Source organism: Cavia porcellus, unplaced genomic scaffold, assembly GCF_034190915.1.
Source record: "Cavia porcellus strain 051 isolate PalLab524CR breed Dunkin Hartley unplaced genomic scaffold, mCavPor4.1 scaffold_19, whole genome shotgun sequence".
In the NCBI taxonomy this organism is placed as follows: Eukaryota; Metazoa; Chordata; class Mammalia; order Rodentia; family Caviidae; genus Cavia; species Cavia porcellus.
In genome coordinates this window covers 66,430,952-66,445,650 of record NW_026947502.1, presented here as the reverse complement: position 1 = coordinate 66,445,650, position 14,699 = coordinate 66,430,952, and the positions used below count along the sequence as shown (strand labels likewise).

General features: G+C 39.1%; 1 protein-coding gene across 7 annotated transcripts in view; it reads right to left on the bottom strand.

Annotated features, from left to right (window-relative positions):
- Window positions 1-14,699, bottom strand: part of Adipor2 (adiponectin receptor 2) — a 79,879-nt gene that overhangs the window by 30,361 nt on the left and 34,819 nt on the right. For 6 of the 7 annotated variants that reach the window (XM_003463711.5, XM_005000926.4, XM_013145814.3 and 3 more), the window contains one exon: window positions 14,439-14,695. The exons of the other annotated variant lie outside the window; for it this stretch is intronic. In XM_003463711.5, coding sequence (XP_003463759.1) covers window positions 14,439-14,609 — 171 coding nt within the window. In that variant the 5' untranslated portion in view covers window positions 14,610-14,695. The remainder of the gene's footprint in view (window positions 1-14,438; window positions 14,696-14,699) is intronic. 7 annotated transcript variants of the gene reach the window in all.

The window sequence follows — 14,699 nt, the reverse complement described above, 5'->3', positions numbered from 1 at the left end:
AAGCTTTTTTGACACAAATAAGACACCTGCAAGATGCGCAACAGAAAGTGTTTCTATGTATGTGCTCGCACTGCTTCACAAGCACTGAGTCAATCCTCACTACAAACGTGGGAGACCAGGCACACACCCCACCTTCCATATTCCACGTACACTTAGGTCCTCAGAGCCTCGCCGTACCCTGTAACGAATACTAACAGACTGAAACCTATGTATATGTATCAGGAATAGGGAAAAGAACTGTGATCACCAGTCCTTGATCTTTAACAGCACTCAAAATTACCAGGGAGCTTGTGGAAAATTCAGATTTTTATTCCAAAGATTTCAGAGTTTTTGGTATTTTGAGAAAAAGTCTTGCTTCACAGGTCCAACCAGACTCAAACTTGCTATGCAGCATAGCCTGGCCTTGAACTCACCACCTACCTCAGCCTCCTCCTACCTTACAAGTATGTGCCTTCATTGAGTATTTGATTGCAGCATTTGATTTCCAGTACTCTTTCTGAAAAGCTCAATCTGCTTTGTAAAGAACCAGAGACTAATCTCTCTAATATATCAAATAGAGGGTTCCAACACACAGGGAAACAAAGTACATATGAACACAGAAATTTCATTTGATGTTATCTGACAGCCAATTCCACAATTACAATGGATCACTACCACCTATCAAAGCTTTTTTCCCACAATTCTGGCCATACGGAAATTATGTCCTTTAAAATCTATCAGAAATTAAAGAAATATTCTAATTAACATCCTGAACAGCTAAATACTCTACTGTTCTCCTGTACATCTCTTTATGCAAACCATTTGACGTAATTTAGACATAGTAGTCTAAACTGGCTGCTGAAAATTTCAATCCACAACTATTTATAAGCAAACTGAAGACCAGATTAGACTGAGGAAACTGCGGTAAACAAAAAGGCTAGATTCAGCCAGGAAAAGTGATACACACTTGTAATTCCAACATTCTAGGAGGTTGAGGCAAAAGGATCATAAATTCAAGCCCCTACCTGGGTAACTTACTTAGCAAAATCTTGTCACAAAATAAAAAACAAAAATGCTGTAGCTCAATATGAAGGCTCTGGGTTCCGTTCCCAGTCCCACCAAAGAAGGGGCAGGGGCAAGATTCTTACTATAAAACTTAAACAGTCTATAGATAAGCAAGAATAATTGTAAATATGTAAGTTTTGGTATGTACTGGATAGAAAATGAAAGGTATAATTAAAGATCATACAATGTTAAACAATGAGGATCCCGATGGGGAATGAAGAAGGGTAGAGAATTTGAGAAAGGTTCCTCTGAAAACTGATACTTAACCTGAACACTCTAGAATAAGCAGCAGTTAGCTCGACACAGGGTTGGGTTTAAAAAACACTAGGTGCTAGAAAGAGCTGTGTTTGAACGCAGGGAAACTAGAAAAAGTTCAGCCCCTTTAAGGAACTGAAATAAGGCCAGTGTAGCTGTGGCTCACTGAACAAGACGAACGTCCTGGAATGTAGCTGAAGATGAGATCGTCCAGAAACCTACAGGTTATGGAGCAGAGCTGGAATTTTATCCTATGTTCTATAAAAGCAAATAAAGAAATCATTACTAGGGATGATGAAAATATTCTAAGGTTAGACTTTGATGATGTTTGCAAACTCTTTGAATATTCTAAAGACACTAAACTATATATTTTAAATGGGTGAATTTCACAGTATGTTAAATATTTCTCAAAAACTTGGCAGTTACCAAGGCCAACATCAGTCACTGGCTGCCAGATATGGCCCTGAAGATAATGAGAAAGTAAACTTAGGGGGACCAGGAAGATAGCTCAGTGGCACAGTACCTGCCTGGCAAGCACAAGGTTGTCAGCTTGATTCCTGGTGCCAAAAAAAGGTAAACTTTTAATAAACATGTTTTCCCTTAACAAACAGCAAATAAACCCAACTTCTTTAATAGTCCTCATCAGACATGTGACATTTACCTCTTTGCAAAGCATTTTCCTGTTAAGTTTTTAATAAATTAACTATTTTTAAAGAACTTTTATTTTAGGCATTCATTTTTAAACAATAGTAAGCATCTTAAATGAAATCCTGATTATTTGTATTTATTATCTGTAAAAAGTTCTATCTTATCGGATATGCTTTTTTTTTTTTTTTTTTTTGAAACAGTGTCTCCCTGGGTAGTTCAGGCGAGCCTTGAACTTGCAGAGATTCTTCCTGCCTCAGTCTCCCCAGTGCTGGGATTACAGGTGTGGGCACCACCCGTGGCTCTCAGATGAGCACTCTAAGATTTGCTAATGAAGGTACCTAGTGGCAAATAAAAGCAAACAAGGAGTCGCATGATTCCATAAGCACATAACTACCTTCAACCTTATTTTACAAATGGAGAATTTCACACAGCCCATTTTTAATAAAAACACAAGACTGCCTTCCTATTACATTTTTATGTATATGCATGACTAGCATTTGACACAACTTAGCCAAAGAGCTCTTGCCATATTTTCAAAGCCTAACTAATGTACTTCAGTTCTGCATCTTAAAACAGAAAGAAAAAATACTCAAAGAAAATGATTCACAATGGAGAGGCTAAAGTGGGAGATCCAAGTTCCAGGACAGCTTGGGCTATACAGAGAATTCCAGGCTGGCCTTATCTCAGGACAAGACCCTACCACATTAGAAAAAAAAAAAAAAATACGGTAGTGAATGACTGTAAAAATCCTAGCACTCAGAGGCTGAGGCAGGAGGATCACCATGAGATCAAGGTCAGCTGGAATTATACAGCAAGACTCTGTCTCAACAAAACACAAAATAAAATAGAAATAATGCAAAATCATTAGGAATCTGAAAGACAAAAAACACATGATTTCCTCACTGGTAAACTGAGGAAGGCAACCAAGATAATTTCAGGCGTTTTTTCAGCCCCAACATTCTACAGTTCACAGGTTAATGTCCTTTCATTCCCTGACTCCTCATTGAAAATCTGCTAAAACAAACTGCTCAGACTGCTGATTTACAGGTTATCACTAAGATAAAAGGTAAGTGAAATGCAAGTTTTCAAGGCAACAAACCATTTATAAAGACAAAAAAATTAACTTACCTGATCGTTAGGAAGCAAACCACAAGTACAGTACCATCTTTAAAAAGACATACTTTTAAAATACACAGTGTAATAAACACAAAATCACTAAAGTCACTCTGACAATGAACCTGGTGGGCAAATTAAGAACTATTAATAATGTGTTTTACTATTTTATAACTACATTGTGATAGTATCAGAGAACTTTACTGGCCTTTTTAATCACAAATTTGCTAGCCTTTAATTCTTTCCAGCATTCCACATTCCCGCCAGCCTGAACTGTCAGAGGTATATGCATGACTATCCCATCAGGTGGCTTGTACCACTGGTGGCACAAATGGATCCAATCACCTTTGCTGGTGTTTTACCCAATAAAATTAATAAAGAGCCACCCAGTGGAACAGTTGTGTATGTGCCACTGGTGGTTCAAGCTGCCTGGCAAACAGACAAGAATTACACCCTCTGTTGCAAATGTAGTACACTGCATTCCCACTAAATCTGAACTTCTTTAGGTTCTGTAAGTACATGTGTCAGTTTTAAATATAATCAAGAAACAGTTTAGAAATATGTCAAAGAACATCGAAAATCTTAGAATAGGGCTACTGTCACATAATCTCTTTTTAAGATATCTAATAACAATCTCAAACATCACATTTCCAAACCAAATTTTTGACTTTCCCCTTTAAAACTGCTGCTTGCCTTACACCTGTCAGTTTTAGCTCAGTAACCATCTTTACTATCACTTTTTCTTATTCTCACTTCTGCTCACTCAGGAAGTCCTACGGGTTTGGGCCTCCAACATACACCCAGATTCAGTCTACTTTCTTCCATTTCTGCTGCTACTGCCATCTTGTCCTCAGACAACATCGCCTCTCACACACAGGGTTCCAACAGACTTCTGGTCCCTCTCCTTCCACTTTCTCCAAACAGTCTATCCTCTACAACAAAGGCAATCTTTTAATACATGTGCTGCCAAACAAGCATGTAAGGCAATCTTAAAACCACAAATGTCGCCAGGGATATAGCTCCACAGCACAGCGCCTGCCTGGCAAGCTGGAGGTTATGAGTTCAATTCTCAGTACCAAAACAAACAAACCAACACCACAAAAGTCAAATCTCTCATGTTTTAACACCCAAAAGCTACCAACTACGATAGACTTTAACTTCTTTTCCTGCAGCTTTAGCACCTGTCATCCTACTGGCCATTGACCCCATGTCATTCCACTCTTCATCCAGTTCCTTTGCTCCAACCACACTAGTATTCTTCTCAGGCCTTTACAAAACAAAACAACAATAACAACAAAAATAGACAAAGGAGAATAGAGGAGGAGAGAGGAAACTATAAGACACAGAGGGAAGAAGAGAAAGAAAGGGAAAAGTTTGCTGGTGTCTGCACTGGATTGCTTCTATCCCTGGAAAGAGTCTAACTCATGGTCTGTCAAGGCTGCCGTTCTCACCACACAGGCCTAAACTCAGTCACCATTCCTCAGAGAAGCCATCTTTTGTCACCATAGGTAGAGAATCTCATAACCACCTCATTACTAAACGGCACTTACCATTGTGGGTGACTATATACTCATATAAACGACACAACTTAGCTTTTTGGGGTGGGGGACTACAGAACTGTGGGATGAGCCTAGGGCCTTCTCACTGAGCTGTACTTCTGGCCATTTTGTATTTTGAGATAGCATCTCACTATGTAAACTAAACTGCCTGGGTGGTCCTCGTGCCACAGTCTCTCCGAGTTCTGGGATTATAGGTGTACACAACCACTCTCAGCTCATCTGCCTGTGTGTCTGCTCTACTTTGGCACTTGTGGTATGCATGCAAGAATCTACGCTGTCTGATTCATCACTGTATTCCCAGCTCTTAGAAAGGCACCCTGGCCCAGAGCAGACAAAGGCGGCTGCGTGCTTCCCCATGAACGGTACATGTAGCAAACTTAAAAGTCCATGCTGTTCACGAATTACAATTTGGTGGCATCTCTTGGAGATTTACATCACTATAATACTTCTGTTACTAAAAAGTACAAAAGCCCTAGATATATGATATGGTATTGAAGTAAAACACATCTGGTTTTTCAACTGGGGCACTACTGACTAACAGCTAGGTGGTTCTCTGTTGCGGGAAATGCCTGGGTATGGGTGGGATATTTATCAGTGTTCCTGACCTCCGCTCGTTACATAAAGACAGCACAACCCCTGCAGTTGTAACAAACAAAAATGTCTCCCAACACTGCCAACTGTCTCTTGTGGGTAAAGTTGCCCCAAATTAAAAATCACTGAAGTACAATACATTGAAAATAACAAAATACAGTCATAACTGGTCATGATTATGCCTCATAAGGATAATAGGATAAAGGAATAAGCTATAAAGTTTGTTAATGGTTCTAAAAGTTGAAGAATTCGTATCATACCATAACCTCCGAGTTTCAGTAAGATGGCTGCTAGTACTATTGAGCCTGCAGTTGGTGCTTCGACGTGGAAGATGGAGTCCGTAAAGTGGTATTTTTACTATAAATGCTATGATGCATGCTAGTCATATTATGTTAGCGGATCAAGTTGTAAGTGGGATTGTGCTGGTATAGTAAATAAAAGGAAGTTTATAGTTCCTAGTAGGTTTTGTAAGTACACCAAAGCGATTAATAATGGAAGGGATCCGATTAATGTATAAAATAGGAAATACAGGTCTGCTTTCATGCGCTCTGCTTCATTTCCTCATCGGGTAATGATGATCAGGGTAGGAATTAGTGTTGTTTCAAACAGAATGTAAAATATTATTATCTCTGTAGCAGAGAAGGTTATGATTAAGGAAATTTGAAGGAGAACTGTAAGAGTTATATACTTTTTTTTGCGTGTCTCTGTTTCATTGTTTAGGTGATGTTGGCTGGCAATAATTATTAGTGGCAGGAGCCATGTTGTTAGAATGATGAGAGGGGAGGAAAGTGAATCGGATGAAAAGTTTATGGAGTAGTTCTGTCCAGTGGTGTCAAGTTTGTTGATAGCTGTTAAGGTAATTAATGCAATTAGTAGGCTATGCGATGTTGTATTGATCCATATTATTGATTTATTAGACAATCAGATGGTTGGGATGAGTATAATTGTGGTATAATGATTTTTAGCATAGTAGATTTAAGTTTTGTACATAATCAATTCCATAGGTGTTGGAGATTATAACTAATAATGCTAGGCCTACAGCTGCCTCGCAGGCAGCAAATACTAGTATGATATTTGGGATTGCGAATGATAATAGGTAGTGGGAGTTGAGTATGACTAGAGAGCCAAAGATGAATGTTGAGAGTATCATATCTTCTAGGCATAATAATGTTGATATTATGTGGGATCGGTAGAGTATCGTTCCCAAGAATGAGATGGCAAAGGCTATGATTAAATTGAAGTGGATTGATGACATCTTGGTAATTACGTATTAAGCGTAATCTAATGAGTCGAAATCATTTAAGTTAAACTAATTACCATATTCAGGTCATTCTAGGCCTTTTTGGGTTCATTCATAAGCTAGGCCTAGTGTTAAGACTAAGATTAACGTAAGTGCAACCAATAATATGAGGGTAAGATTGTTGATTTGAGATGCTCATGGAAGCGGTAATAATAGGGCAATCTCCAAGTCGAAGAGCAGAAAGGTAATGGCGATAAGGAAGAATTTCATTGAGAATGGTAGGTGTGCAGATTCTGTGGGGTCAAATCCACATTCATATGGGCTGGTTTTTTCTGTATAGGCGTTTGAGGAAGTCAAAAACCAATTGTGATTAATAGGAGAGTTAAGAAGCAGTTGGTTAGTAGAGAAATTATGATGTTAATTACTTTCTCCCAGGTGTATCCGGGGCCTGCTGATTGGAAGTCGGCAATACTGTTTATACTAAGAAAGTATGAACCTCATCATTAAATGGAGACATAGAGGAACAAACAGTCACACTACACCTACGAAGCGTCAATATCAAGCAGCTGCTTCAAAGCCAAAATGGTGTTTGGATGTAAAGTGGCAGAGTAGTTGGCGGAAGAGACATACTAGAAGGAATGTTGATCCAATGATTACGTGTAGGCCATGAAACCCTGTTGCAACAAAAAAGGTTGAGCCATAAATTCCATCAGAAATAGAGAATGAGGCTTCATAATATTCTGAGGCTTGTAGCAGGGTAAAATAAATGCCGAGGGCAATTGTAATGGCCAAGGCTTGAATTATTTGTTTTCAGTTTCCTTCTATAAGGCAATGGTGGGGTCAGGTAATTGATACACCTGATGCTAGGAGAACTGATGTATTTAAAAGGGGAACTTGTATAGGGTTTAATGGGTTGCTACCTGCAGGTGGTCAAAATCCTCCGAGTTCTGGGGTTGAGGCTAGGCTAGAGTGATAAAATGCTCAGAAAAACCCCGAGAAGAAAAATATCTCAGAAATAATAAATAAAACCATTCCGTATCGTAATCCTTTGTGTACAGCTATTGTAGGATGTCCTTGATATGTTCCTTCTCGTACGATGTCTCGTCATCACTGATATATAGTGAGAGCATTGGCTAAAAAACTTAGCGTTAATAGTGTTTTTGAGTTGAAGTGAAACCATATGATTATGCCTGAAGTTAGTAGAAGGGCAGATAAGGCCCTGTGAGTGGTCATGGGCTGGGATTAACTCCATGGTAAGCATGTGTTGGTGGGTCATGAAGAGTTGTCGTGCAGATAGAGACTTACGAGTAGCATAAATACATAAGCTTGAATTATTGCCACGGCAATTTCTAGTATTGTTAATAAAAATAAAATAACGAATGTAATTAAAGCTGCAGGTAACACTAAACCGCAGCTGCTTTATCTACTAACAGGATGTCAGTAACTTAGGTTTCCTCTGTCTTCTCATCTCCAACACACAATTCACCATATCAGAGACTAATCAGTTCAACTGTGCAAATTATCTTACAACAATCTGAGGAAACCTTTGGATATTCACACTGTTTTTGTTCCATAACCCAATGCTCATTAGAACTCAGGGCAACAGATACAAAAGAAAAATAACATCATGAGCTAAGCGTGGTAGTATACACCTGTAATCCTAGCACTCAGGAGGCTGAGGCAGGAGGATCACCATGAGTTCAAGGACAGCCTGGGCTACATAGTGAGTTCAAGACTAAACCAGAATACACAGCAAGACCCTGTTTTGAAGCAAATAAAAAACTAACGAACATCAAATCTAACGTCAACTAAAATAAATTTTCACATTAATCTTACAATATCCATATAGAAAGCATAATACAGTTATTCTCTGTACTTTTTCACAAGTTGATGTAGTGAAAAGCTTTATAGAGTAACAGAAGCTTGATAAATACAAGAATCTAGATCTTTCATGTTTCAACCCAGCATTCTGCAGTGTAAGTAAAAATTCTCTAACCGCAGATTCAGTGAAATACCATAACCTATGTAAAGACCCCAGAATGGAGAACTTTTTTTCTTTAGACATTGTAACAAACTATAGAGTTCTCAGTTACTCTTTTTTCCCACAGGGGAATATAATCTCATTTTACTGTCCTTGAACCTGGCCACATAAATGCTTTGGTCAATGGAACATAAACACATGTAATCCACACCACCTATGTAGAAACTTTATAAATACAAACGTGTACTTTGGCTTTGTCTCTGGAACTTCTGAAGTCTGCCATGTCCCAGAATGAGAAGACAGGTGGGGCCGACAGACAGCTAACATCCTAGAACAGTTACACCAGACTAACTGCCCTCAGAGATGGATGTTGTATTCCTGCCGCCTCTGAGCCTTCTGACTGTCCAGTTTCTGCAGTAAAAGCTCACTAACAGCAGCTAAGTATCACTTTTCATGTAGCACTATTAAAATATATGCACTGCCGAAAGCTGTTGCACAATTCCTAATCCACACTGTGATATTTAAAAATACTATGGAACTAGGCCTAGTATGCATTCCAAATACAAGTTCACAGGACCCAGGAAAGACCCAGGAGAGTTGGACTTTAAAGAGACCTTAATGTCCTTAACACAACAAACCAAACCAAATGAAAACAAAACAAAACCTACAAAGCTTTTGTAGTCCAAAACTAATTTTCAGAAAGCAATACTGTTTCTACACATTTGCTATCAGCAGATTAGGAGGGAACAAGCAATAAATCAAATGTTTACCCTAATATTTATCTTCTTTTCTACTTCTTTCCCAAAACAGTTTGCCAACGAAAAACCACGCTGCCAGCACCAGCGTTCACTTTTCTACCCTTGCTCTCCTTGGCTCCCCCAGCAGCACTGATACACCTGACGCACTGTTCCCCTGCTCAGTGTGGAACGACAATACTCTCTTAGTGTTAGCAACCCTACTCTTCCTCTGCTCTCTGGCCTTTCTTGGCTCCCTCTTTCTGAAACACTCAGTGAACCTGGTGCTCTCTACGCTGGGACCTACGGTCCTCCTTTTTTTCTTCTCTCTCTTTTCTCATTTTACACAAACTTACACCATTTCAACAGTTACAAATGCCATTTATCTTCAGCCACTTCCTAAGTGAGCATCTCCAACAAAGACCTCTGGAATTCCATACTCATATTTAACAACTTCCTTGATGAGTTCACTAAAATGGATTATATTTAACATGGCTAAAAGGTTTAAGTTGATCAACCACCTCTCTGATTCAATTCTAAATTCATCCTCTGATTTTTCCTCAAGATATAGTATCATATCCTAATCAACTGAGTTTCTCATATTATACCTCAGAGTTCTTCACATTCCCTCCTCATGTCAGCTATGCCAACAAATCCACCAGTGAATCTTGTCAATTCAAACTCCAAAGCACAAGTCAAACTTACTCACTTCTTGCCAGCTCTATTACCCTGTACCCAGACTAAGACACCAAAAAAACTGAGTTTCTATAGCAAACTCCTAATTCGTATCTGTTTTTTCTTCCTTTCCCCCAACCAGCTCCATAATCTCTTCACACAAGAGCCAAAGAGTGACCTTTACAGAATGTATGAAGTTACTCCCCACGCTTAAAGCTGACTGGACCCAAAGTCCTTTTCCCTAACATGTCTGTAAGGATCTTTACATCCTTTGATTTTTTTTTAACCACATCACTTACCAACACATCCTTTCTGCTATGATTTGAGTAAGTGACCCTAAAAGATTCACATGTTAAGACAGCTGGATCCCCGGAGGTGCTGGCAGCCCCCACGGACTTTTAAGAGGTAAGAGGTGGACCCTAGTGCAGGTCCTCACTGCGGGACCTCCACGCCCTCCTCTCTGCTTTCTGCCTCATGGTGGAAGCAACTTACTCTGCCACGTGTTCCTTCCATGATGTGCTGCCCTCACCAGCAGCCCAGGGCAATGAGCTGCCCACTCTCAGACTGGAGCCACCAGAAATATCAGTCAAACCACTGGTTATTTTGTTATAGTAATGAAAGGTATTTGTTATTGTAATGTGAAACTAATACTCTCCCTCTATCTATTCACCATATTCCTCAAATATGACAACTTTTTGGGCTCAGTACCTTTGTATAACTACTTTTGTTGCTTAAGTACGCTTCTACCTTTCTTTTACTCCCACTTTCAATCAGCCTTTACTAATGTTTTGACAACTGCGGGTGGAAATGTACAAGAGTGCAACAGATATGGAAGATGATATGGTACAAATGCTAATAACATCAGTATAGTTGTTCCTCCAAAATTTTAAAACATAATTACCATGTGATTCAGCTCACTTTTGTGTTATCAACTCTTATTTTTAAGTGTTTTTCCAAAACACTGTAAGCAGGATCTTAAAGAGAGGTTTGCTCCTCTGAGTTCATTGCAACACTATGTACCATATCCAAGATTTAGAAACAACTTACATGTACACCCGTGGAAGAACTTTTTAAAATGTATATGCATAACGAGTACTATTTCTACCTTTAGAAAGAAGGAATCTGGCCACAGTATTCTCTCCTGCCTGGTAGTCCACCCTCACCCTATAGAGTAGGCTTCTTTTATTTGGCGCAAACTCAGTCTGCAGAGCCTGTTTCTTTACTCACCTTTAGTAAAACTCTGCTACCATTTGTGCTTGTCTTGACTAGTTCTTTGCTTGAGACAAAAAGAATCTAGAAACCACCTCCAGAAAGAGATACCACATCCCCAAACCAGCCAATATCTGGGTTGGCCAACCAAGAGAGCAGGCTTCAAGGTGAGCAATGGAAGCCCCATGAACTACATCCTGTAGATTTCACTGACTTTGCCACTAGGCTGGTCTTTGCCACTATCCTTGATCAGTGGGAAAGGCCCAGAAGTTAGCCACTCGTGTGAACAGACCAAGTTAGCCGCTCTTATGACTGTGACAAGTGATCTTCTAGATCATGCAAGCAGGCAGAATGTCAGTGACTCCAAGACTAAAGAGGACTAAAAATTATTCCCCAGAACCTCTGGAAGACCTGAAGCTCCTCCGAAAGCAAAATTCCAATACTGCTCCACATGCAGATAAGTCAAGTCACAAAGAACCCCAATTTACTACAGTTTAAATGGGCACCTGTACTGAGGCTCCCATTTTGAATTAAATCCATTTATGTGGGTAATTTTGCTAAGGTTATGGCTCTCAGACAATTTACCTAACCTCTCTCTTTGCCATACTTTGTCCTTGGTAAGTGTGAAAAATTCAACCTGCTCCTCATCACTTGGAACCTACATGCCCAACATTAAAATAGTAACAGACAGCTCAACAGTTGCTACCTCTTTTCTCATTGTCTTCTGACAGGTTCTCTTTTCCTTCAACTCAGCCAATGAGCCACAACAATGCCAAGGTAGTTGGAGAGCACATAATCCCCAGTAGGTAGGGGTCTGCAACCTCTTCCAGACCAAAGATGCTATAGAAGACAAAGACTGCCTCTTCCTCAGAACTCCCATAAAGAATTACAGGAGTATGTGTCTCTCAGGGGGAAATGGAACAGGAGAGTGGGCATGCGATGCTGACTAGGAAAGTAAGAGTGACCTGGTAATTACAAATTCCCAAGATATAAGGGAAGAACAGTTCCCAAAGCCCTGCAGGCAGACTTCTCCAACAACTTGAGCAGTTTTTCCATGGGATGGCCTCTATCTAACTTCAGACTGAGGAGTAGATAATGCAAAAAGGACTATCTACACAGAGTTTTTGCCACCATGTTCTCTCTTGCATGTTGGCCCTGTAGACAGTGCATTTCCTTACTGGGATCGAGCTGAGGACCTCACGTGTGCCAGGCAGGTGCTGTGCCACTGAGCTATATCCCCAGCCAGGGTGTGCTTCTTTTCCTACTTTTATCTGCCCCAAACTCGCCCTGCAGAGCCTGTTTCTTTTCCTAGCATTAATAAAACTTTGCTACATTAAAAATCTTTGTCATATGCTACATGAATAAACATCTTTTAAATAAATATTTAAAAGAGTCAAATTCACAGAAGCAGATAGAATGGTAGTTGTCAGGGGGAAATGGGGGAATGGAGGGTACTAGTCAGTAAGAGTTTCCACAATGCATGACGGAAAAACTCAAGAAACTTGTCTATTAAGAGGGTAGCTTTCATGTTATATGTTTTATCAGTTAAAAGAACAAAGAAGATAATCCAAACCACTTATCCAAATCTAGTGACATTCTCATTAGTTATACAGCAATTGCATTAACAATTGCTTAGGCATTAGACCAATTGGGTTAGCCTGGTTAGGGAAATTTTAAGCTACTAGTACACTACAATGTAAAGTAATGAGAATAGTCCTAAGTGTAAAAGGAAATTTTTGTATCCAATATCTGCCAAACTCGATTTAAAAGCCTCATTACATTATATGTATGCTAAGCTTTAAAAAAAAAAAAATCCTTTCAAATTGGTCAGGGGTGGTGGTGCAAACCTGTAATGTCAGCATTCAGAAGGCTGAGCCAGGAGGATCACTGCAAGTTTGAGGCCAGCCTAGGCTACAGAGTAAGTTCAAGGCCTGCCTGGACTACATAGCAACACCCTGTCTCAAAAAGACAAAAAAAAAAAAAAAATCCCTTCAACTATTAATCTGTCAGTAAGCAACCACATGCTAGGTGAGTGTATCAGTGAATTACATCCTCAGCCCATGTCCAATTCTTTAAATGAATTGTAATACTGCAACCCACTAGCGGCACAACATATACCATAGCACAATCTAGCCAATAGCATAATGTCAGCTTTATAAAGCATTACCAAAATTAAAAGAAGAAATACTATTAAATGTCTTGCTATAATTTATTGTGTTGTTAGTAAGACACAGGCAAAATTCTTATAAGGACTTGAGAGGATCAGACAACCCTCTGGAGTTAAATTCACACTATTCGCATTCAATTCAACAAACATATCTTAGGATGGTAAAGCAGCTGCTCCAAATAGAGCATTCTAAATGCTTTATAATCCCAAGAAATTTATTTCATTTATTATTCATATCTATATACTAAGACTTAAACATAAAACTTAACATCTTCATCAAATTTAATGTAGTTTTAAATTCATTTAAGTGTATATTAATTACACATCTTAATATTTTCATTATATTTTGCAGTTCAATTTTGAACTTTTGAGCTTGTTTTGTAGTACTAGGGTTGAACCCAGTAAGTGTTCAGCTACTTGACAATTGGAGACAGGGTCTCACTATGTTACCCATGATGGCCTTGAACTTGGGATCCTCCTGCCTCAGCCTTCCAAGTTACTAGGATTGCACGTATGCATCATCACACCTGGCTGTTTTGATGTTTTCTAGCTCTGCATTGAACCTAAGGTCTACTACATGCTAGGTAAGTGTATCAATTACATCCTCAGCCCATTTTAAAAATGAATTATAATACTGCAACCCACCAGTGGCACAACTCCTAATTTAACATTATACTAAGATACAACATGAATGGATACTTATACTTCAAGAGTTCCAAAGAAGTAAAATATCTGTAACAATAACTTTCTTGTGCGATTCACAAATATTTCTACTTTGGCTCTCTAAGTTGCCTGATTAAAATTTGCTCTTTCCTCTGAGAAATTCAAGGAAAGATTAAAATCTATTTTCGGCTCTTACAATTCTACTGACCCCCAAGATATGCAATAGAGATAAACAGTTTCTAGAGAAACAGTTCCAATATACAATTAGAATTTCTTTAAAAATATCACTAGCATAATTATATTATAAATCACATTAACTATGGTTTTTAAGTGTCAGAGAAAAGAGGTAACCATAAAATCCATAGCACCTGACCTAATGAGAGACTTGGTTATTCCTAATTTAAAAAAAAAAAAAAAAAAAAAATCAACACCTCATCTTCTATCCTCTATAACAATGGTGACAGACTCAGACACATAGATACTTTCTAGTATCCCCTTCCTGCCATGTGTCCTTAAATAATTTCTGTTTTGTTCCCCACTCAATTCCAACTTTACCTACTTTTTTATGATGGGAAGAATGTACAGATGCTTCTAAAATGGGCTCCAACTCTCCTTGGTGGCTGTCATTGTCACCTCCTCTTGTACCATCAAGTTGGTGCCCTTTTCTGAGCCTTATATCTGGCTCTGGAGTCTTGCTGCACCCCGATCGGTTTTCTGCTAGCTCGTTCATGGGATACCCAAGTCTTTCTTACAAAGCGGTCTTTCTTCCTGTCCCTTCTTCTTGGGAGAATGGATTTTCAGGACAGTAAGTTGATTCTAA